General features: G+C 39.7%; 1 protein-coding gene across 4 annotated transcripts in view; it reads right to left on the bottom strand.

Annotated features, from left to right (window-relative positions):
• The window catches only part of LOC140942692 (nuclear RNA export factor 1-like), a 73,166-nt gene that overhangs the window by 41,297 nt on the left and 7,670 nt on the right, over positions 1-24,199 (bottom strand). For 3 of the 4 annotated variants that reach the window (XM_073391658.1, XM_073391656.1, XM_073391654.1), the window contains exons 2-4: positions 23,677-23,896; positions 16,550-16,685; positions 6,723-6,806 (exon numbers count right to left, since the gene is read on the bottom strand). In XM_073391658.1, the coding sequence (XP_073247759.1) occupies positions 6,723-6,806; positions 16,550-16,685; positions 23,677-23,896 (440 nt within the window). The remainder of the gene's footprint in view (positions 1-6,722; positions 6,807-16,549; positions 16,686-23,676; positions 23,897-24,199) is intronic. The other variant, XM_073391657.1, reaches the window with a different exon arrangement.

The following is a 24,199-nucleotide window of genomic DNA, read 5'->3' on the forward strand; positions in this document are numbered from 1 at the left end:
GGTATGCAGACTTTATATGAGGAATAAAGTGAAACACAAATACTCTTAGCTACATTTTTTCTTCAGAGAATATGAACCCATTTAAAAACCTAAATGGCCTAAACTTGTGCTAACTTCCACTTATATAAGAATCTGTTTAGGCTTACTTTGTTAATTCAGGTTCTTAGTCTCACGATTTTACTGCCCACAGCCATTTCCTCAGGAATCATATCCCGCTCGCAGATCTAATTATCAACCGTATTCCAGTTATAATCAACAACGAGATAATTATCGAAATTTGCCACAGCAAAATCGACGTGAACTGAGCGTAGCAGCACTCGATGAACACTTAGCCAATGAAGGTTTTGTTGCAGAACTGGAGCGAACTACGAGCAATCGAATATCTACTGATTCCCAAGAACCTTTGCAAAAAAAAAGCAAAATTATGCAGAACACAAGTGTCAACATCTATTCCAGTGAAGCTGTCATGTTCTCCAAACGAAGGTCTCGAAACTCCGAAAATTTGCATAGGAGATTAACACCTCGATGTCCACCACCCTATTGCGGCAAAGGAAAGCAAACGTTTCAGCACGTGAAGCCCCCTGCCAAACGCGAAACTCAACCACACCTTAGCCACGTTCCAGAACCTGCGAGAACCCCAGAAAATAATGTCGAAAATATTCAATAGACGTGCTAGACGAAAACGCTTTAAAGCAGTATCCTTCATTACAAGAGTATCGCACCTATGTACTTCCAAGTCACGTTTGTCTCGTCCGAGTTAATTGCAGTCTCACCGTCCGTCTTCTCTTCAAGGTGGTAAAAACCTTGCGAAAGAAAATTCACCGAATAAGCCCAGAGATCTGACAGTCAGTGCACAATTAAACGGACAAAGCATAAAAACACTTGTTGACACCGGAGACGCAATAAGCGTAATTGACAAAGCAGTCCTGCAAGACGTTTACAAGGATCAACTTCCCAAACTACAGATCGACAACTTAGGAGATGTGAAAACAGTGAATGGCGAAGCTTTGCCTGTTCTTGGTATGTTCATGACCCCTGTAGACATCGCCAATGGAAGTCACTCATGCACTTTCCTAGTGGTGATGCTCTTCTCGGAAGAGATTTCCTGCGAGAAAATGGAGCCATTATCAATCTAAAGGAGAGTACCACACAGTTGGGTGGCGCAGTGATGTACCTGAAAGAGAATTAGGAAAAGGCCTGACTTGCGATCAAAGCTCCGTACAGCCAAACCGACATGAAGAATTCACTGAAGAAAGGTCTGCCACAAAGAGAAATTCTTTTAAACAAAGTGCCTCGCAGAAACAGGCCCTACACCCAGCTTTCATAGGAACGTTATTCTTCCCATCAACCTCTGATGAAACAAATGTGCCAAGAGAAAGTTATCGCCGTTTCCAGCAGATACCCACAACCCGCCACAGTGGAAAGACGAATGTTTCTCGTTTATTGATCCGTCAATCCCTTTTGACCACGCTTTTATCGCTTTATACCTACTGACTGCATCGCACGCAACGGTGCCTGACCAAAACGTTTACAAAGCTCAGATGACTCCTCGGATACCTGCCACACAAGAGCAAGCTTTTGACATAACAAGCGCTGCGAGTGTACCCGTTCAAGTGTACCCCACAAACCCAAAGAACCCTATAAAATTGGACAAGCAAATGATGAATCTCAGACGAAAATGAGAAAGCCGCCTCAGCCGGTCACACAGAGAATTACAAAAAAGTTTCCACCTATGACGTCAAGTGATGCCGATTTTCCAGCAAGACCAGTGTATGACGTTCACCGAAGTAGTTCTCCACTAAAACACGAACTCTTTTCCCAAGAAAGTTCCCACGTGAACCCATTGCACAGTGACATGAACACCGTTGAAAGAGAGATCCAAGGAATGCCCATTCCGTATTTGTGAAGCAGCCACCGTGACACCCAAAGAACTTATTTTAGCCCAGATAGATTGGTATTAGGTAGTTGTGTAGCAAAATACCGTTCCAGGTAATCAGCTTATAGTTTACATAGTTCGCAGACGAAACACGAAAAAGAGATTCATAGGAATTGCAATTGTCATGAGACTCATATGTTTTAGTACCGTTTAGTCCAGCTAATTTCAAGTACGTTGTGCCATAAAGATATACCTTAGGGAGACGAAGTTTGTAAGCAGTTTGTGACAGATCAGAGTGAGCTCAAAGTCCCTAGTTCTATTATCAGTTACGAAATCGGAGCTATTCTTGTCCCGTGCCCTTTTCGTCCTAGAATCCTTACCTACCTATAGTTCAGTTTTCTTCGACGTGGACGTCGAAAGTTTTTAAGGTGGGAAATGAAAGGAGAGATTTTCCATGAATTCTTTATTTGCCTCGAATATCATATATAGCTTTCAAATATTCGCTTTGAAGTTGTTCTTAGCAATTCATACTGATTTTGCGTAAAGAAGTTTTAGCTCAGCAAAAAGGCTCGTGCCATTTTTATTATCCTTTGTTTCATTTGCTTTGTGTTCGCCAGGTAATAATCACAAAAAAAAAGCCAACAGTGTTCGTTAACAAACAAAACTAATTGCTCGTTCTCTTTTCCATTATACACATTTTAAGTCAATGTTGACTCTTGAAAGAATATACTTCATTTCTTAACAATGGTTTATATGACTTTAGTCTATTTTTCGTGATTTTACTACCGGACGACATTTATTCATAGTAACGCCATTAGGTCGGTTTTTGTTTTAGTCTACGCTTTTCCTGTTTAATATAGCTGAACTTGCAATTTAATTCACATTGTAACACTTTGTACATAAATGCTGTTTTGCTGACCTGCCTAGGTCTTTGTCTCAGTACATATGTCATTTTTGGTACACTTTCTCTTCAAAATTTCTTTAATTTTCATTTTCTGAAACAAATGAATTCAATGTGAATTAAATTCGTCTGAATTAATTTTGACGTACAAACTAGGCATAAACTAAAAGATTTCTAACTCTAGAGGTATGGGAAAAAAATTCCTACCCAAAATAAATCACCCATACCCCGCCACAAAAGTGAAATGATCAACCCCTTAGGGGTTGGGGAAGAAACGGATTTAACACCTTAGTAAATGACATCCACCAACAAAATGGCTGGCGCGCGTTCATTAAGACCAAAGTTTTACATTTCAACATTGAAAATACGCCGATAAAAGATACAAATGGAAAGTTCAAAAGAATGGTCAGTTTCCTTTTCATGGACAAACAAAAGTTTTTCGTTATGAAATTGTCTTTCGAGGAATTCAACCTTGTTTTCTTCACGGCGTTGCGCTTGGCTTGTTTTGAACCAAGACAGCGAGGTTTTTGAAGAAAATTTAAGTGCATTCTGTAATCTGTGGTCAAGTAAAAGATAATTTTTGTACCTATCAAGGTTTCGTGGACGTTTTCTACATTTTGACATCGGCGTGACAGAAAAACCACAAAATGTACCCCGATTTAAAATTGAATTTATGTTGAATTTTGCCACGTCCTCAGCCGATTTAACTTGCGTGAACGGATCCACGAACCAGTTAGTGTTACGCAAATTGCTTTTAAGGATTAACTTATGGGTTTTTGAATAAAAATTCTCAAGAAATTAAGTTATTTATCTGCCATTGTTCATTTACAACAATAGCTCAAAACAAGGTCGTGAGACTAAAGAGCGTGAGATTTTTAGAAACAGTTCAGACGGGCTGCTCCCCTTTCTTGAATTAAAACTGAAGTGTTGCTATTCATTTTCTTATTCATTACTTGCCATTCAATAATTTTGCAGTATGCTGCTCTTCTTCCATAACTCGTTGGGTTTTCGAGCCCGAGTTTGTCTTTTTTCTAAAAACAAGAACGCTCTTACAGCGGCCATCAGTCTCGCTTGCTTGGAGATTTGATCGAGAAATGAGGAGGCAATTAATTCTACACTCAGTAGTGTTCACTTGTTCCAAAGTAATCAACGCTTTCAAGCGAAAGAATTCTGGACCGACACGTTTCGAAAAAGCTCTAAGTTTAATCTTTCCGAAGGTTTCTTCGCAAAACATGCGCGGCTTCAATCACGCAACGATTCTTATTCCCAGTTTCCAGGGTCTCCGCAAGGAACGCCGGGCACAATGACCCCCATTTGTGTCCTAAATACGACGAAAAATGCGTTCTAGATTATGAGTCTCGCTGCTTACGCAAGCGAGACTAACAAAAACGTTCTTACAGCGGCGTTCAGTCTTGCTTACTTCAAGATTAAATCGAGAAATGAGGAGGGGATTAATTCTACACGAAAGGTTTTTTACTTCCCACTTTATCCACGTCTAGTGTTCTTGAACATATTTACTTTTTGTTTCTGAATTGATTTAGTACACGTGTTAGCGACGACCGGAAATACTTCTGCGGTCGCAGGCTATACGCGTGTATAAATACACGAAAATTCAAGGGCCTCGACTCGAGAGAAATTACATCATTGCCAGAGATAAAAAAAATGATTTACATGGCACGTCATTTCAGTCATCGCCGAAAATAAACCACATGCTCATCACACCGTCGCAGTTTTGCTAATTAAGATTCTTACTTTTTTCGACCACTCAATGGTGTTTACTCGTTCCAAAGAAAACAACGCTTTCAAGTGATAGAATTCGTGGACCGACACGTTTCGGAAAAGCTCTAAATTCAATCTTTCCTAAGCTTTCTTCGCAGAACATGCGTGGCTGCACGATCTCCACTAGGAACACCTGGCACAATGACCCCCCCTTTTGTAAGTCTATCGCACGTTTCTTAGCATGAATGCACTGCACAACACCTGAACACGTACCGCACAGCTTGTGTACGTTAAAGATTGAATTATAGTTATTAGTAGCGAAAAAGGTTATCATTTGGCTTACAGTAAAATTTTGTTTCAGACTTTGCGGGGTATAAATGTAAAATCTACACATGACTGTTCGTCCGAGCCCGTTAAAAAAAAGAAAATATATAATGGGAACACAGAAGTCCCTAAGTTGGCCTGATTTTTCTTTCAGGTCTTCCCTTAACTTAGACAGAAATACTGACCCTAAAAATCGCGACCTGCAAATTGCTGCTACTTAAGGGACCTATAATGTCACAATTTTTTCATTTCAGGTTTGTTTGTGGGATATTTTTTCTTAACCATTTAACGCCTCCCTCTAAAGGTGAACTGATGCTAAAGGCTCCTAAAGTTCTATTACGGTGGCTGGATACAGTTTTTCAAGGCCAATACCTCCCAAGTTTGAGCATAAACTACCTACATTTGTTATGATCGGGGTTGCAACGGCATCGTAGTTGTCATAGCAGCGAAATGACGCAATTACCTATTTTACTTGCAGCAGTATATCGCAGCACTGAGAACTGTTCTTCCAAAATCGTTCACGGGAGCGTTTTCCTCCAATAGTGGCCTCGATGTTCGTGAAGTTTAAGCGAAATCCGTAAGAGCGTTATCGAGATATTTTGGGATGAAGTTTTTATGGTTAGAAACACAGTACAAAATGGACAATATTGTTGTTTGGCCGTTATCTGTAGAAAATGAAGCGCTTTTTACATGCAATTTCACATTATAGTAGTTTCAGTCTTTTTAAAAACGTGTGTGAAAGATCATGGAGATAGCTCCAGCCGATTGCTAGAAAAATGGGTTTTATTAGTATGTATCGAAGCGCTCTTGTTAGCGGTTTTGTAAACATTTTGGTCTTCTTTAACAAATTAGCGAATAATTTTTAAACCGCTCGATAGATTTTTTGTAAAATTTAAGGTTCTTGAGATTAACCTTTCTTTTACATGACCTTTTAGTTTCAATATTATTGATACATTGTAAGGAAGTAAAATAAGGGCTACAATTCGTTACTTTTTTATCGGAAGTTTCGTTATTACAAGTGAAAACCTCTCATTATTCAAGGCATTGTCTCCAAGTTTCTTTTCACGTGAACAACAGTAACTAACAATGCATTTGACATATGCAAAAATGCTAGCTATTGTTATGCGCGAAAATATGAACCTTGGAGACAATACCCTGAACAATGAGAGGCTCACATTTGTAAACATAAAATTTCTGCCAAAATATTGGCGAATTTTAGCCCTTATTTTACTGCGTTACAATATATCAATCATCTTGAAACTAAAGGGTCATATAAAAGGAAGGTTAATCTCAAGAAAAATAATTTTTTTAAAAAATCTATCGAGCGGTTTAAAAATTATTCGCTAATTTGTTAAAGTAGACCAAAATGTTCAAAAACCGCTAACAAAAGCGCCTCGATACATACATCAAATCCTTCTTTCTAACAATCGGCTGGAGCTATCTCCATGATCTTTCACACACGTTTTTAAAAAGATTAAAACTACTATGAGGTGAAATTGTATGTAAAAAGCGCTTCATTTTCTCCAGATAACAGCCGAACATCAAGATTATCCATTTTTTACCGTATTTCTAACCACAAAATCTTTATCCCAAAATATCTCGATAACGCTCTTACAGATTTCGTTTAAACTTCACGAACATCGAGGCCGCTATTGGAGGAAAAAGCTCTCGTGAATGATTTTGGAAGAACAGTTCCCAGTGCCGAGAAATACTTCTGTAAGTAAAATAGGTAATAGCCTCATTTCGTTGCTATGACAACTCCGATGTCATTGCAACCCTAATTAACCCTAACCCTAGTTAATGTTATAAAGTTTAAATTTGATGGCTTTTATTATAATTATATAAACGGAGGCTTCGCTTTTAGCCCTGGCTAATTCTATATATTATTAACAGACTACTTACATCAACTGCCTGAAATGGTTCTTCACAAGCACTCTGAAGTTTCCTTATCAACCAATCTTTGTCATGCTGTTTTCCATTCACAATCTATATTTAAAAGAACGTTCTAAAATAAAACATTTACATAATAATTATAACAATAATTATATACCTTATATAGCGCTATTTACAAATGCTGATCAATAGCACTTTACAATATATAAAGTACTACAAATGAAAAGCAAAACGGTATGGGTTTTCGTCTTTCATCCATGTTTCGACCGACTTTACCAGCCTTCATCAGGGTGAACGGCCATTACAAGCATCACACACCATTGATAACGACAACACAAGATCGTCCTTATCTCTACGATCAACAGAGAGCCTTGATTGGGCTTTAAAACGAGACTTATGGTTGTTAAACCTTAGCCTAAATTTTGTTCTTGGTGACCAAACATACTGCGCATGAAATACTTCACAAGACATCAAGTATACAACTATTACAGTCTAGTTCTTAATTAACAGCACAACTCTTTCCAGTTCTGTACGAAGTACACCTTTCACCCGGTCCCGCTACCACATACCACTGTCCCCTTCGAGCACCACTCCGTATTTGTTGCACGCTTTGCGTGTACTAGGTAGTCACCCAGACTCCTGGGTCTTCGAAATGCCATGAAAGGTACGTCTTTGATGGCTTTCCCACGCGTGTCTGAAAAAGGCAAGAGCCGCTAACGTTCTTGTAGAATGCCACCAATGTTAGGAAGGCTTGAATGGTATGTTACTACCATTGGTATTCTGTTAGTAGTACTCCTAGGGCGTTGTGTTAATGCTTCCTCTCTGCATGGTTTTCAATCCACTATCCTAATTTGCTTCAAAACAAACGTTTTTAATATTCCCTGGCTTCAACAACAGCGGTCCCAGAAGAGAGCCCCACGGAACACCGCACTGGACTGCATGCCAACTTGAGTAGACGTTCTTTGTTTTGACTCTTTGCTTACGATCAATGAGGTAAGACCAGATTAATCACATTCACGGACAAAAAACTACACGTATTTAGCTATTCAGCTACAAGGACTTCGGAGAAAACCGAAGAAACTAAAATCTTTATTTTAAAATGGCTCTTTAGGAGCAATAAAAGCTTCAGGCTTTAAAGAAGTCAAAGAAAACCAGTGCTTAACAATTGCATCTGCGATCAAATAAATCCTGTGTAAACCACACCGGAAACCGCAAAAAACAATACTCAATTTAACGGACTAGCGTCATGACCTCTCAATGTCAATGTATGACTCCACTGAGAATCAGAGCAGCCAAAATAAGATTTGCTCGATAAAATATTAGAATTCTTAATGCGTTGCATAACCTACGTGCCAGAAAGGAAAGAAAGAAAACCTTGATGCTTTAAAGCATGCTCTTTTGAGTCACGTTCTGCTTTTCAACACTATATTTCAAACTTAAATTTCTTTTGTGAGTCTTCTGACGATTTTCTTTTTCTTTATGCCAATGGCGATTTATACATGCTCAAATAAAGAACAAAAAAAAAATCCACAAAACTATTTTCATTTCGCATCTTAACCCTCTCTTGATGTTTCGCATTCATCAAAACTCCCGCTTTCTAGACATGTTTTTGCACTTTCGCTCCTCCACGAAACTTCCACGCAACACGCGGGGAAATATTTTCCCCAAGAACACCGATACGATCCAAAAATTACTTTAGAGAGATTACGATGGGTATAGGGCCTACGTGGGGCCGTAATTCTCTGAGCTTTATCCTCTCTTGTTCACAGTGAGTGAATGACCTCCTTGTTAATACATGGCTTGTATTGATGAGACTGTAATTGAATGACTCTTTCCGCCCATTGCATTACCCATTGCCAACTCACGCCAGTGGACACGCTTTGGATGTTACTAGTACTAGAAATCAGTGTAGATTTATAGAAGAGGTTAAGGTTGTGGACCCTCTGGATTCTGATCATTGTGCTTTTTTTGGTTTGTTATTGCATAAATCGCAACTTCAAAGGAAAACTATTGGCTATCGGAAGCTGCGTTTGATTGATTATGAGGAATTAAAGATACTTTTGGAAGCTCCCTCTTATTTGATGAAGCATGTTCTGATCTTGATTCGTTGTTTAATTCATATCATTCTGTTTTGAAATCAACCCTTGATGACTACGCTCCTGAAAAGACACATCTAAGGGTTTGGAGTAGTAGCCACTGCGACACTTGAAATACAAAATTAGGTCTTCGTGTCGGTATGTTAACAGCAGCAGATTAAGGCGAAAGAGGCGGTCATGACAACAAATATTCTCCTACCAGTGCGTGTTCAAGATGAATTTTGTTGCTGAACATTGAAGACTCTTAGTACCTCACTGGCATAGCCAATATATGATCTTACGAATGTGAGATATAGTAATTTTCTATGGTTGGTAGTGAATGACTTATCACTATTGCGGCGCAAAAATGTGAGCATCCTATTTGCCCTAGCTAACATAGTGTTAATGTAAGTGTCCCATAAGACGTTTAAAGGTTTAAAAAAGGTTTAAAGGCTTGTTTCCAGCGGAAAGTGCACTTAGCTTATCCAGCTAGTTTACAGGCCCTACACTCAAATATTTGAAAACAAATAATTCGAATACAACATAACAGGATTAAAAACCCCAGCTGGCAGGAGGCAACCAGTTGGCTATTTACAAACGTGGCCGAAGATTTGAACTCTGGTCGACCGAGCACAAATTTAGCAAGTAGCCAGAGCGGGACTCGAACCTGGGACCACCGGATTGCAATTGCAATCGGCCACGCTGCCTACTGCCTCCGAGGTCTTTTACTTGAGTGACGTGTGTAAGTGAGTTGCTGTTCAACTTGTGATCGTAGCGAAATGGTGATGCTAAGTACCTCGCAATTGGAGGTGTTAACGTTAGGCGCCAACCATCGCTCCAGCGCTGCAGACTGTACAGGTCCCCTTGGAGTGACTCACAGTCTTGTAGGCTTTCAATAACTCTAGAACATTTTTAGTTATCTTCGAAGACCGAAATACGATTCTGTATCGCCAGCGGGAAGTCATTTACATAAACTAGAAACAGCAAGAGGACCGAGGATGCAGCCCTGAGCGACGCCTGATGGAACTGGAGAGCAGCTTGACGTGAATCGTGGAGCAAGCACCGCTGACCGCGTCCACTTAGATGGCTCTCGAACCACTGTAGAAGTTTGCAACTGACTCCTCACCGGGAGAGTTTCAGATCAAGAGAATCGTCGTTGCGGTGTGAAAATTGCTTCAATATTTATTATTTGGGCGTGGCCCAAATAGAGTAATGGAAACGGCTTGTTTTGACGCAAAAGTGCAATAGGCACGCAATACGTGCTAACGTAAACAAGGCAAGTAAACAAGCGAAGCGAGGCGAATGTCTGTCACGCGAACGTCTTGTACAAGGTAAGAGGCATGTGGGAAAGAAAGTTCTGTTTGCACACGGCACTTAACCGCACTTTTACGATCTCAAAAGTTAATCTGAATCTTCAGTATTTTTGCCTCATCGAAATTTGGAAGTCTGAAGTCCAGGGATGAAATCTATCAAAAATATTTGGAATATTAAAGTCGGGTTTTGGTCACAATAAGATCACAAGCAACGAACCTTGAAACAGAGAAACTCAAAAAACGGATCGAAATCCACCAATCACAAATCATAAACAACGACCTTTTGAACCCGTGGAAGAAAACTTTCGTTTCCTAAGAGGTCCGCTAGGATGATTGACGTCTGACATTTTTTTGACGAGAGGATCGAAATGCACCAATCATCGAAAGACAGTTTTAATTGCATGTTTCCTAAGAGGTCATCGGAATTTGCTCTTTTCTTTATTTTATGTCTATTTTTTGTGATTGGTCGATTTTGTTAGGTCGAGTGGATAATCCAATGAGGGACGATTTGGATATCGTTTGATCCGAAATTTTTCAAAGCAGCAGTGAGAAGCAGTTTGGATAACATTTGGCCGCGGCGTTTCGAGGAACGTGTTAATATATTGTTCAATTATGTTATCCCGGGTTAAACTTACAAATGCACACACTGTTCGCGGTAGGCCCGCACTAAAAAATAACACTGAGTGTTTTCGGAATGGGCTGGTCCGCGAACTCAAAGAAAAACAAAGGAAATTATCAAGACATTCAATGACATCAAAGACTCATGGACCCCATAGACGTAATAACAAATCGGAATATCAGGAGTGTACGTGTAAAATGGATAAGAGTTTGAATAGAGGAATGTTGAACAAGTTTGAGAGTCGCAAGACTTGTGTAGCCGGTTATCAGTGTGTCAATAGTGATTTTGATTTTGCATTGCGGAACACAGCTAGTTGCCTGTGATAAAAATCTGTTCCGATGGAGGACGAGACGATTGTCAAGAATTGAAACCAAAAGGGACTGAGGCTTCTTTTGGAACTACTGTGATAACTGCAACAATTCTTCTTCAATTTTGTTTAGCAGGGTGACGGTTAATGTACTTGTTTTTGTATTGCGTGTTGTGTTTTTTCATAAGATGGTGTGCGTCGGGATTTTGCATTATCAGCAAGTTTTGTGTTAGAGTGTTTTGATGGCAGCGAAGTGACGACAAGAGAAGGTAATGAGCTAGTTGTACAGAAGGAAAATTATGTTGTGGAGGAAATAAAAGAAGTTGAATTGAGTTCTTGTCGAAGGAAATTTATTTATAACAGAACTTACAATTTAGTCCATTATATTTTCGGCATGACAAATTACCACAAAATCGACATTGTAATTCGAAACTCGCGTTGTTTTCAAAATTTGCATAAATCGGGCGCTGCAAAGAAATATTTAGGTTACAAGCGCTTCGAAATACTGTACCTTCACAACGGCATAGCTTTTACTTGTTGTGCTATATCTTTCAAAACTATCAATCGATTCTAGCTCAAAAACTCTCAAAAGCAGCGGTTTAAATGTCAAAGCCCGTGGGTGGTTGAAATCGTCTCTTGTTTGTTTTCAAACGATTTAGGATGGATCGAATCAACTTTGGATCGATTATTATTTTATCAGCTTGTGGTATGAACGAAACGTTTTTCTTCTCGATAAAGTTCACTCAACAAATTTAGAAAGATTTACTTGACTTTTCATATGTGGAACGAACTGACTATTTTATGGAACGATCTGACTATTGATTGGAACGATGTGACTTGGGACGATGTCAACGATCTGACCATGGAACGAAATGACAGGTTACCGTCATGCCCCTAGCAGACTACCAATGAACAAATTAAAAGCTTTGTTACAGAAAACACGGAAAGTGACACTTTTTGTATGGAAGAGTATAATTCGGAAAAATACACCATTGTCGTCTGAAATTCATTGTTACGTTAAAAGTAGAAAGGGTTTACTCTTAAACAGGTACAGAAGTAACTAACAGTGTGAGGTTTTTAGTTAAGGGGCAACTCCAAAACTAGTTCGTAAACGAGGGAAGGTGTATCTGCCGTCCAAGCGTCAGAGCACAGGCGATTTAGGTGGAATGAGATATCCAAATAGGCTTCTAAGTAAGAATTTGCCCCTCTGTACATGTAATTATCCATTTTATACTGCTTAAAACAGTTTGAATCACCGGGTTAATTTTGGCCAAATTAAGCTTTGTACTGATGTAGAGAAGAATCCAGGACCTCCAGTTCATGTAGATGCTGCAAAAACAATTAATACTCCATACTGTCAAGGAAATGTTACAGGATTTGGGGAAAATGGTGGACAACGATGTGTCGCAATGAGTCTGTGCGCTTTAATTTACAGTAATATAACAAAGATTACTTCAGTTGATGATATGATTCAAATAATGATTGTTGGTATTCAATTATATTCTTGTCTGTCACTGCTTGCAAGACAATCTATGTCAATGTTAACAGAATTGCCAGGAATGGTAACAGTGTTTGAGCAATTTTTCCACCTTGAATACAGTGACAGTTATACTTGTAACATCCATCACTACTGTATATGCCACTCACAGGTTACAGCATTTGAAACACTCTTGGCACTGAACTACAACTCATTCATTTTAATGGTGGCAATTATTGGTGTTGGTATCTACAGCACTGAGGCTGGGGGATATAATGCATTTGATTCTCATGCTAGAGATATGTATCATAACAGTCATAGTGAAGGGACATATGTAGTGTTGGAAATACCATCCAAGCATAAATTAGTACAATATTTTCAGACTCTACATAGGAATGAGGATATATATGAACTTAAAGGTGTACATATTGCCACCTTTGAACCTCATCTTTTCTCAAGCAATGTTGAAAATTGTAGTATATCAAATGTTAATAGTTACCAATGTTCCTGTAAACAGTGCTGCCCTATAGCAGTTTATGCAATGTGTTACTCTGTTATTAATCCTTGTGGATACTGGACTTAAGGAACTTTATTTGCCCTTGTTAGTATCCGGAATACACTGTACAAAGTGATGGGTGTGAAAACACATCTGTCAGTATCAGTGGAGCTGAGATAAACCTTATTGTCCTATGTTGTAATTTGGCTCCAAGCATGTCTGCATTGAAGATGTGCATATTTTCAAACATTGTCGTGAAATGACACCATTTTTGTTGTGGATTGGGACATACTGTATAAGCTGTGTGGTTCAGCAAACAAGTGGAGTAAAGGATTTGTCTTCTCTGGTAAGATATTTACTGCAATAAGGCATGTTCAAAGTATCATACCCGTAGTACGACCACGCCCAAATATACACTCACAGAGCGTCTTGTTTCATATTTAAATAGTATTTCCTTCGGTAAGTTTACATGTGAGCTCACTGGTTTGATTATGAATTATGAACCCGTTGGTGAACTCGTTGGTTCGGTGACAAATTAAACGCAGCCTAAAAATCACATTCTGTGTAGCTATTCACGGCTTTAACACAACTAACACAACTTCGAAACGAAGCAACATAACAACCCTATTATACAGCCAAATTCAGACACGCCGGCTTCCTTTTCTATCGATTTGCACTTTGACTTTCTACGCAGTAGCTTTCGTCTGTTGCAGCCAGTAAAAATCGCACAATTTTTCGGGATGGGCACGGGATAGGAAAGTTAAAAAACAAGACAATTTGTGACCCCATGGAAAAGATCGACCGTGACGACTTATGACGCTGGCTGACTACGTCATCCAACGTAATAAGACTTGTACTCTGTGTTTTAGATTGTAATGAAAAATATTACGAATTACTTTTTCTTCACAGAAAAAATCTAAATACATGTAATTATTACTTTAGGGAATTGTGGAAAACTATCTCTGAAAAGAACTATATCTATCGTCTATACAACTGAAACATTTGATGTTTCTGGAGTAAGGCCTAATTTGGTTGCGTGCCTTTAACATAAAAAATGCCAAGTTTCCATGCTTTTGGTTCTTTAATTAAGGCTTACAATAACTAATATGCACACAGGATTGTCATCAAGGGCTTGTGCCTGGTTTCAAGAAAACATAAACAATTAATAAATAAGATAAAGCATTAAGTGGAAATTTTCTGTAACCATAAGCCTTGAGCAGGCTCACTGGTGTGAGTTTGGGGAAAATTTTGGCAATGGACCTGCCCGCGCAAGCAAAGCTGTCCCATTACCCTCTGTTAGGCATGATAGATGGAATTTTTTGGTCTCATATGACCGGTATCACTCTGCAGCTGGTCAAAGAATGTTGTTGCTGGGCGTTCCCTTGCGCATCTGCCGTGTTTTGGTTCTCAAAGAAGAAGTTGGGAAACAACCTCATTCTTGCTTCTCCGACAGAGGCCGCTTAACTGCAGGTGGTGCATCTGGAGAATTGTTAAAAATGGAGGCAGGTCCCCACAGGGCTCTATGTTAGATAAATGACCGTTCCAGCTTATGCCGAGGGCAGTACATAAGAGTCTTGTGTAGCAACCATCCCGCTGTTTTTCTGCTGCAATGGTCAATGTCCAACTCTCTTACCTGTGAACAACCTCAAATGATGGCAATCCTGGCCTACGGACATATAGTCAAATTCTTCAGTCAGGGCTTCAGTGTCCGATACTGGAAATACAGCAAATTCTTCATTATGGGTCTTAGCATCTGAAACTGAAAATGTAGCATCGAGCTCTTCCGTTTGTGTCTCCTTGTCCACCATACTTTCATCACTGTCAACATTCATACGCATGTTGGGCTCTTCAGTAACAGGGGCTTCAAGCTGTACATGTACTTCACTACGATCTTCGACCGTTTCCAATAAAGTACTCGCTAAAGCCTCTGTAAAGTTTATTTGAGATAACTGTTCGCCGCCTTGGTCCAAGAGCATTTGTTTTCTGATAAACTCTAGCTCTTGTTGTTCAATATCAAATTTCCGTCAGGCCTTTGCTCCAACAGTTCTCTTCAATGCTGCCTCGATGTGTTTCGCCTTGTGCACTTTTTTACCTAAAAAAGTACCCTATGGCCGTTAAATTTGTCCCAGTTCGGTAACGGCTTTCCAGAGACAAAGTGGTGTTCACAAACTCGCTAACTTTCGAATACTTCTTTGCATCCGTGTGGTCTCCACTTATTACCGATATTCAGGGATTGACTTATTAGGCGTCACCATTAACAATAATTTAGGCTTTAATTGTCACATCTCAAAAATGTGCCATAAGGTTAACAAGCAATTCAGACTTGTATAAGGCGTTTGTGCTACCGCACTTTCATTACAGTTCACTTTTATGGGACTTCTGTCCCGAAAAATCGTGATAAACTAGAGCTTTTGAATAAACGCATTTGAGATTTATATTTAATGATGTAAATTCTAGTTATGACGAGTTGCTAAAGAAGGCTAAGACAACATCTTTGTACAGTGGAAGAAATCACAAAATGCTTATTCATTATTATTGTAGTGTTTAAAAGCGTTTTTGTCTCTGCGCATCCTACATATCTTAAGAAACTGTTCTCTCTTCGCAGTTCCAAATATTTTTTAAGAGGGAATAATGTACTAAGCTCACTTGAACCTAGGACAACCACTTATGGACTCGAGTCCATCAAGCACGAAGCTGCAAAGCTCTGGAACTCTCTTAAGGTTGATTTTCACTAACGCGTTTTTGGGTACGCACGTCAAGGCACGTAAATTTTGCAAAATATAAAGTGTTGCGATTAAACGTGAAGTTGAGCGAGGTTCTACATCCACGCTTACGTGCGACTTTTCTTACATTGCCTCTATTTTATTTGCGAACGTAAATTTTAGCTCAAAAGAGCTACTCTGTAAATGTCGAGTTAAAATAAAGTTTATGTATGTATGTATGCACGTATTTATGTATGTATGATTATATTTACATTTGTTTCAAACTCATTATCATACACGCACGTTACCATACCTAACACCAAAGGAAGATTTTAAGCAGTTCATTATTGAACTGCAACATATGATCTATTGGCTATGTAACAACTGTATGAGGTAAGGGAGGTGGCTACCTTGGATGTCCAGAGGCTACCACTTTTGGCAGCCCCTAGATAGAATTTAGGCTCCCGTGGCTGTTAAGTCTGCACCTCCCAGTCATCAGCCACCATGTCAACGGAACCAAGCACTCATCGTACTGACTAATCAGTAGTAAAATTAGGACGGCATAGCAAAGGGGGTGAAAGAGATCCGAAGGCTGAACAAAGCCCAGTGCCACCACAAAATGCTGTTCAAAGCACACAGAGCCGAAGCTGATGCAAGCAAAGCGGACTGTGCCTGCACCAACGAGCTGTGTGCTAACTGCCAATACAAGACGGTGCTCTTTGATTTTAACTGCATTAAATTTCATTTACAGGTAACTGCATTTACACCATGCAATGGATAATTAACACACTACGAAAAAACAAACTGAAATACATACAATAACCAAAAGCAGTTAAGCACGGCTTACCACAACTTTGTGCCAACCTTGATTGCCACTGGATCTATTCACTGAAGTGGTCCCTAATCTAGATTTCACATCACCTCTGTTATCACTATCTCTTTTATCTCCTCGGCGAGATGGAGGTCTTCCTCTGTAAGGGTTACTAGATCAAATAGTTGCAATCAAGTTAATAATATTATATTATGTCTAGTAAAACGTCAGAAACACTCATTTCTGTAAAGAAAATAGGTCACTCCACATTCAGAAAGGACTCAAAGCCATTTTTATCATCATTTAGCTAGCAAGCCTCATAGGCCTTTGGTCTACAAAGGTTGTGGTGATAATTACATTAGGTTATCATGAAAAACGAGGTGTGAACTGATGAACAGTGAAACCTTTGTAATGACTCTGAACCTGCCCTTTACCTACGTGAAATTTCTTCTATTCCTTTATTTGCGAAATAACTGCAGGCCCAGTCTTTTCACAAACAAAGATTTATATTGAAGCCCTAATGATACATTATTGGAGACCCGTTTTGAAAAAAAAAAAAAACAAGTTCGCTCTTATCTAGCGAAACTTTTCTGGTCAGGAACTACCTAATCATATAAAGAATGCACATAGTGGTCTTTTACCCCCAAGGATGACTTGATTAGTTAAAAATGTTTCATATTTTTTAACAGTTTAGCCTTGCAAAACAGTCTTCTTAGGGAGCATGGCACAAAATTGATAGTGTCTAACTACTCTCCTGCCGTTACCGTTGGAATTTTTGGTCCCTTAATGATAAGCTATTCGTATAAGCAGCAGTTACTGTTGTGATACAATTACATGTGTAAAAGCTGCTTAAAGTCATTTTTCAGAGAAAAAAAATCCCCAAAAAGTGCCAGCTATTAATTTTCTACAATCTTGGACAAAAACGATGAAAAATTTAGACCCAACCCCCCACCCCTCAAAAAAAACTCAAGAATGAGACAATGGCATTTTGGCTTTCGCACGGCTTTATCCTTGACTTCGAGGAGATGGAGGTTTGCTGTTCAATTTCATTCTTTCCAAGACTGTAGCCTCATTTACATGTAAAGACTGTTTAAAAGTGACGTTGTAAAATAACCCATAACTCAAACCTATGGCACAAAATGACTCTACAAACTACCTAGCAGGACATAAATGAGTTTTATTTGCCAATAATTTTAGTTTGTAATATTTTCATTTGAGCCTTCTTTGTCTTATAGCCTTTTTAGCCTTTAAGCTTTCAGGCTGTTTGCCCTTTACATTTCCGTAATAGTAAAGTCTTTTTTAAGCTTGATTGTAATAATATTAGTATTGGTAATTTCAATATTGTTTAATCTTGGTGATGACCTCCTTGAAAATCACCTAAGAGTTGTCAGGCGGAGACGCAGGCTGCGCTGAACAAGCTGTCTACCTGGTCATCCCGAAGTAACTTGGTGCTCAACCCTACGAAGACTAGCGAAATGCTTCTTTCAGCTCTCTAGATGTCACAAACTCATGGACCAGACGGAAACTCCATAAATCTCTGCGCAAATTGAAAGAGTCTCGAGCGAGTTTTAACGTTCTGCTCACTTGGTACGGAAGTGCACGAAAACCTCAACCTGAAATCAAAGATAAACTCCAAGATCTCAAGTTGTTATGGAACTTTGTCCGTACGGAGGAAGTTGAAATACCTAGCCCCGTATAATGTCAGAAAACACTTAGCAGAGTGTCTTATTTTGTCAGAGATCGATTATAAAGACATTGTCAGTGATCCTATACCAGATTATCTTGTTAAGTGTCTTCAGCGAGTACAGTTAGCGGCTGCTAGTTTTGTTTTAGAGTGCTATGCAACCAAGCGTGATTTGCTTAAACTAGCGTGACTCCCAGTCGTCGAAAGCAAGAAGCAGCACTTATAAGTAATGTATTCAAGACACTGTACTTTGAGGATTGACCCACATATCTTAAGTTAAACACTCGTACCAATACAAGGGAGCTAAGATCATCTAGTCAAGGTATGTTGCAGGTGCCATTAGAATCAGGTACCTTCCAAGACAGCCCTGCCAATGTTTTCAAGGCGCTACCACACCATTTCAAGAACTCCACAGAATTTAGTCATTTCAAGAGTCAGGTGACAAATCACCTTAAAACTAAGGCGACGGCAAGGTTGCATTCATGGTGACCTTTTCGCTAGTTTTTCTTGAATTTAGGAACCTATCGTTTTCCGTTATTATTATTATCATTCCACTGTCCACAGTTTTTCTTTTCACTGGTTTTTCCTGAATTTCTGAACTTATTGTAAAATAATCATTTCACTGTTCATAGTTTTGTAGTAATGAAAATCTTATACTAATTGATGATTGGATTACATGCACTTGGCTAGATAGTGTAGTAGTTAGACACAGTTGAAGAGCCATGTTTTTAGTTTATGGATATATGTTGTGGTTCAATTTCATCCTTGGTTTCAATTTTATTACTTCGGCGGAGCGCGAAGCAAAGCATTCGCGACGCTCAGGAATGTCCCAAAGTTGCTTTTTTGAAACGAGATTGGACATGCAAAGTTTGTAAGTATTCGGCTTTAGTCGGCTATTTTACGAAGTGAGCGCCGAGTTAGTTCGAGATATCTCGAGATCAGTTCGATTTCTTTGTTATTGGAGGAAAAAAGAAGTAATTTTGTGGCCTCGGCCGGGGTTTGAACCGACTCACTTGTGTGACCCATCAGATCAGATGAGACCGTAAGTTGCGGAATTAGCCGATTGCGCCACTGCGACCCCAGGTAACTTGTTTTGGGAAACATAGCTATAAGTCATGCACGAGGTACAGGATAAGTTGGTGACTTTTCGGCTTGTTCTTATTTATTATTCTGGCTCGAAATATTGACCGCAAAAGTATTTCACAGAAAACATTGAATCAATTTGGGCTAGTACCTTCAAAATGTGAGCGAAAATCAAGATACAAGAGCAATTTTCAGTGCGTCTCTTTGCGCAGACGAGTTTTTCCAAAGTGCGTTTCAGTTTGGCTTTTATTGTCCAAATCTTGTCTTTTCCCCCCGGAATCTAGCTCGGAATTCGTGATACACCGTGGAAAACCCAAATTTATTAGTTTGCCGGTTAAATTCCCCGCCGATAGATCAAAGTTTCAGTTCTGTACTACGGCCCGAAGTAAGCTTATAGCAATTTTCACACGAACTTGGCTCCATCGCAGCCGTTTTTAGGCTCGTCAAGCAACGGTTGCGCGAAAACAAAGGCAAATAAAATTCAAACCAAGGATAAAATTGAGCCACAACATACAAAAGCAGAAATAAACTTCAAGTACAAATGCAAAGGCTGCTAATGAAATGTACAATAAGATTATAAAAATCAATCATAGTAATATACAAAGAAAATCAATATTAATTCAGTCAAAATCTAAACTTAAATTACTAGAATTAATCGTCATGAATTAGTTAATGAAGCCAAGCAGCGGCTGTCACTGCATCGTGAACCTTTTAGCAATTTCACAGTTTTTAGAAATTATCCATTTCTGTGGCCTTTCTGTCGTAAGGTTTTCGACTTTCTTCTCTTCCAAAACTTAGCTACTCCCTTCTCTACATTTAGGTGAATGGGGTATGCAGCTAGCAAATCAAACTCAACTTCTATACTTTGTGTCCAGGATATAAACTGTTCACTTCTTATTAATTAGATCTACGTATTTATCTCTGTTAAACATTGTCTTTGCTGGTATTGTTCGTGGCATGGAAATAGTTCCTTCTATGATGAACCATTCCTTATTAAATACTATTAAATCATATTTAATGTAGTTAACGGCTAACAGCTATGGTCTCTAGTGTTTTGGCGTTCTTTGGTGGCGCGTTGGCTGTCTGTAGCGCTATTACGTGACTATGTTTGCTCTTGAAGCGTTTACCATTGTTCGTGAGCATGGGGACAGATTCCCGTCCAGCAATATGTCGCTTGGGCGCATGCGTAAGCCATGTACCTACCTTGTGTTTGCATTGCATTCGAAGCTTTGTTAGCCTGGCGTGGCGTGGCGTTCTAGTAACGTAGCGTGTCTCTTAGTTCTGTGCAAAAGTTTTTTCCCGTCGAAGTGGTTTTCGTTACTGTTGTTCCTCGTAGTTCCTGTTTTTGTTCGTCCTCTGCTGGAGAGTTTTTTGTTTTCCTTTGTAATGTCGCGTCTATCGCGCTAGACCAACAAAAGCTTATCGGCACGCTTTCCTACCCAAGTCCTGTGACGAGTACGGCTTCCAGTTCTTGGTCGCCTCAGTTAGCTGACTCCCTCACCGAGGCTGTGCTTCGAGCAATCAGAAACTCCATTCCCGATCGTTTCATCGATCCAGAGCAACGCCCCCTCGCACGTTTATTCTTCGGTTCCGGGCGTTTCTGCTAGCGAGGCTCCACAACCTTTATTTTCTTCAACGTCTGCTCCGAGTACGAGTACAAGTGACGGTGTTTCTTCGGTGGCATAAGGTACGTTTAGCCTTCCTGTGTTTGTTCCTAAGTTTACGCCAGTGTGGGCCATTATCCTCTCGAGCTCGGCCCGCCTCGTGGCTCCTACTCCCTCCACTTTCGTTTCGCCCGGCGTTACTAGTAGTCTTCCAAGCCTTGAGTCTTCGTTTGCATTACTTAAGTCTGAGAAGGCTTTTACTGTTGGTCCGGGGCATGCCTCTGTCCTTCAAAATTGGTGTCTAAAATTGTAGGTGGCCAGTTTGTCGAAATGGCAGATTTGTTGTCCGTAAATCTCCGAGCGCCGGAGCAGGAGCCGCAAATGTTCCTTGATGGTATGCTCGTGGTTTCTTCGTCAAAACGCAGGCAAGTGGAAAAAAAGACATTTTGACCTGGACCGACGCGTTCACTATTTTTCAGAGGGTGTTGTGCGCTGTTCATGCTCATCGTTGGCCAAACCTGTCCAAGTATAAGCTGCTTATCATTCATTCGTCATTTCTCTGGTTCAGCTTGGTTAAAGTATGACCTGACGTTTAGAAAGGACGCGGCTGTCTCTGGCCTCAGTGACTGGTCTAGGATGAACTTAGACCTATACAACTTTCACTTAAGGTCTCTAGCCATGGCTTCACCCCCGCTACCTCGGTCGTCTTGTTCCACGGAATCAGTGACACCAGCCTGGTCCCTCCTTTTTGCCATTCATGGAACGACGTGCAGTGCCGCTGGCCTTTTGGCAGGTGCAAATATCGACACCACTGCAGTAACTGTGAAGGTGATCACACCCGAACCAACTGTCCATTTCCGAATTCCTCTGGCACGGTACTGAATGGACGGTTATGCCCGGTTAGGCTTGTGTACATAGTGTAAATAGTTTTGTTGCGTCGCCAGGCGAGCAGAGTGATCTGCTTTCCTCAGTCAAGTCGTCTCTTGCTGTTATAGTTCCAGTTAGTATACCCAGCGTTGCAGTTCTGTTCGTTCTTTCTCGTCATTAGCCCCGGCCTCCTAGGTCTCTCCACTGCCGCTGGATCAGTTGATGCACCCATCTTTTTATTGCAGCTTTTGAATGTCCTATATATGGCTGTGAACTGTGCAAAGTTTGACAAAAATCTGTGTAGCCTAACTCTATCCTTTTCAAGGGAATTCCCTAACTTGCAAGTTATGTTGTTAATGTTTTCAATAAAATGACATGAGCTAATTAATCTTTGTTCAATCAAGCACACACGAAGAGGTACAGCCTTTTCTTTCAAAACAAAGAAAGTGTAAGTAATGTTTAAAACATATGCAGCAGTGATTAATCACTGGCACAAGAATTTTCAACCAGTGAAAATCACGTGCTGTGAGTGCTTTGAACAGCTTCAAAAATGTCCCCGGAGTATTTCACCTCCATAGGATTGCTAAATAATAAATTATATTTTTTCTTGTAAAACGTGTTTGATTGGAAAAAAGTTTAAAAACAAAAGCAGCAAAAATAACAAATGTTGGGCAGAAATATTTATGCAGAATAATGTATTACGCAACTAGAGTAAACAGTTTAAACGCCTACTCGCCTTCGCAATACAGCTAACAAAATGAAAGAAATTTCAGAATCAACCAGCGCTGCACAAGAGGAAAAATTCCTCAAGAAGAGTGTTGCTAAATCTTACAGTGTACTGAATTGCAAACTAGTAAGAATTACAGGTAAATTTTGTTGCTTGTGACTCCCTTCGCCAACTCCTTTTTGAAATGGTAACATGGCCCGTGATTTGGGGGGTTTTTTGGTTAGAAAACTTCGCATTTCGTTTTAGAAAAAGTTCTGACTGGTTAGACTAGGTTAAAGACCTCTTTGTTTGGGATGAAAAGTTTTTTTGGACCTTTTTCTGGAAGATAAGTTTTGTCAAATTGTTGAATTTTCATTTATTTGCTAGGAGGACCATCAATAAAACTTCATGCTCTTCAAGTATTCCATTGTTTCAGTCAGTCAAACCCATATCCCGTGAGGCTGAATTCAAAGCCCTCTCCTGACTTTTCAGTTTGCAGAGTTTTATCAGGTATAAAGGTCTTCACGTATGATAAAATCTGCAAAGTGAATTAGACAATATGCCTATTGAATATTAATGACTTTTGTTCTGGTTAGCCTGAATTTCATCCGATTACTTCGAGTCGTTATTATTCTCTTAGTAACGTCTGAATCGACTGGCCGTTAATGCCGTCCAGTGACGTCACTCACTACCCGAAAACCAGGTAGTGATTTTGATTGGTTGATTCTCTAAACATGCGCATAATTATGTATAATTACGAAAAATTTTAGCGGGATTGTCGCTTGATATTCAGCGGATCGCATCAATGGCATTCTTTCGTGTAGTTGAAAATCGTGGTTTACTTTTTGCATGAATTAAAGGAAAGGTCAAGGAGTAATGACGTCAGTGGACGGCATTAACGGCCGGTCGATTCAGACGTTGCTGAGGGAGCAATAACGACTCGAAGTAATCGGATGAAATTCAGGCTATCTAATACCAAGTATCAGTACACGTAACTCAATGACAAGTACAGCTCAGGAGGCCTACCGGTCAAAGCAAAACCACAGCGTTCTTACTTAGGAATAGCCTGGACGGTCGATTCAGACGTTACTCAGGGAGTAATAACGACTCAAAGTAATCAGATGATATTAAGGCTAACTTAGGAAGGTACATGTAAGGTAGGTAGCCACCCAAAAATTGGCACTGGAGAGTTAAAGAATTAAAATTATTTAATGCTTACAATCTTGAATCAGATCTGTGACCACCTCTTCCAACATTATCCATATCAATGTCATCATCATCATCAACTATGTGAGATCTAGGGTGTGGATGGCTGCTCTTTTCTCGATAATAACTGTTGCCACGACCTCTTCCTCTACCTCCACGATAAGACCTTCCTCTTCTTGGCCTCTCAGAGTCTTCAACGAGAAACGATACATTTGTACAGCTATTTTTAATAGCTAAAAGCAAAGAAGATACTACATGTATGACTTAAGTTCTTAAAATGTGCAAATTAATAAAGTGCTCAAATAATTCAATGAACAAATAATTGAGGGAAAAATTAAAGACGCACGCCTGAGGATAGAACAAACTGCTAAGGGACTGTTGAACAGGGTCTTGTTCCATACAATTTACTTTTTTGGGATGCTTTCAGTGAAGTAAAACTCTTTTGAACTACACGTGTAATAAGCGATGCACCAATGCTGGCAGAGGTCTGTGAATTGTGTGCAACTTGAACACTACGTCACCTTTCTTTCCCGTCG

Source organism: Porites lutea, chromosome 7 (genome assembly GCF_958299795.1).
Source record: "Porites lutea chromosome 7, jaPorLute2.1, whole genome shotgun sequence".
Taxonomy (NCBI): Eukaryota; Metazoa; Cnidaria; class Anthozoa; order Scleractinia; family Poritidae; genus Porites; species Porites lutea.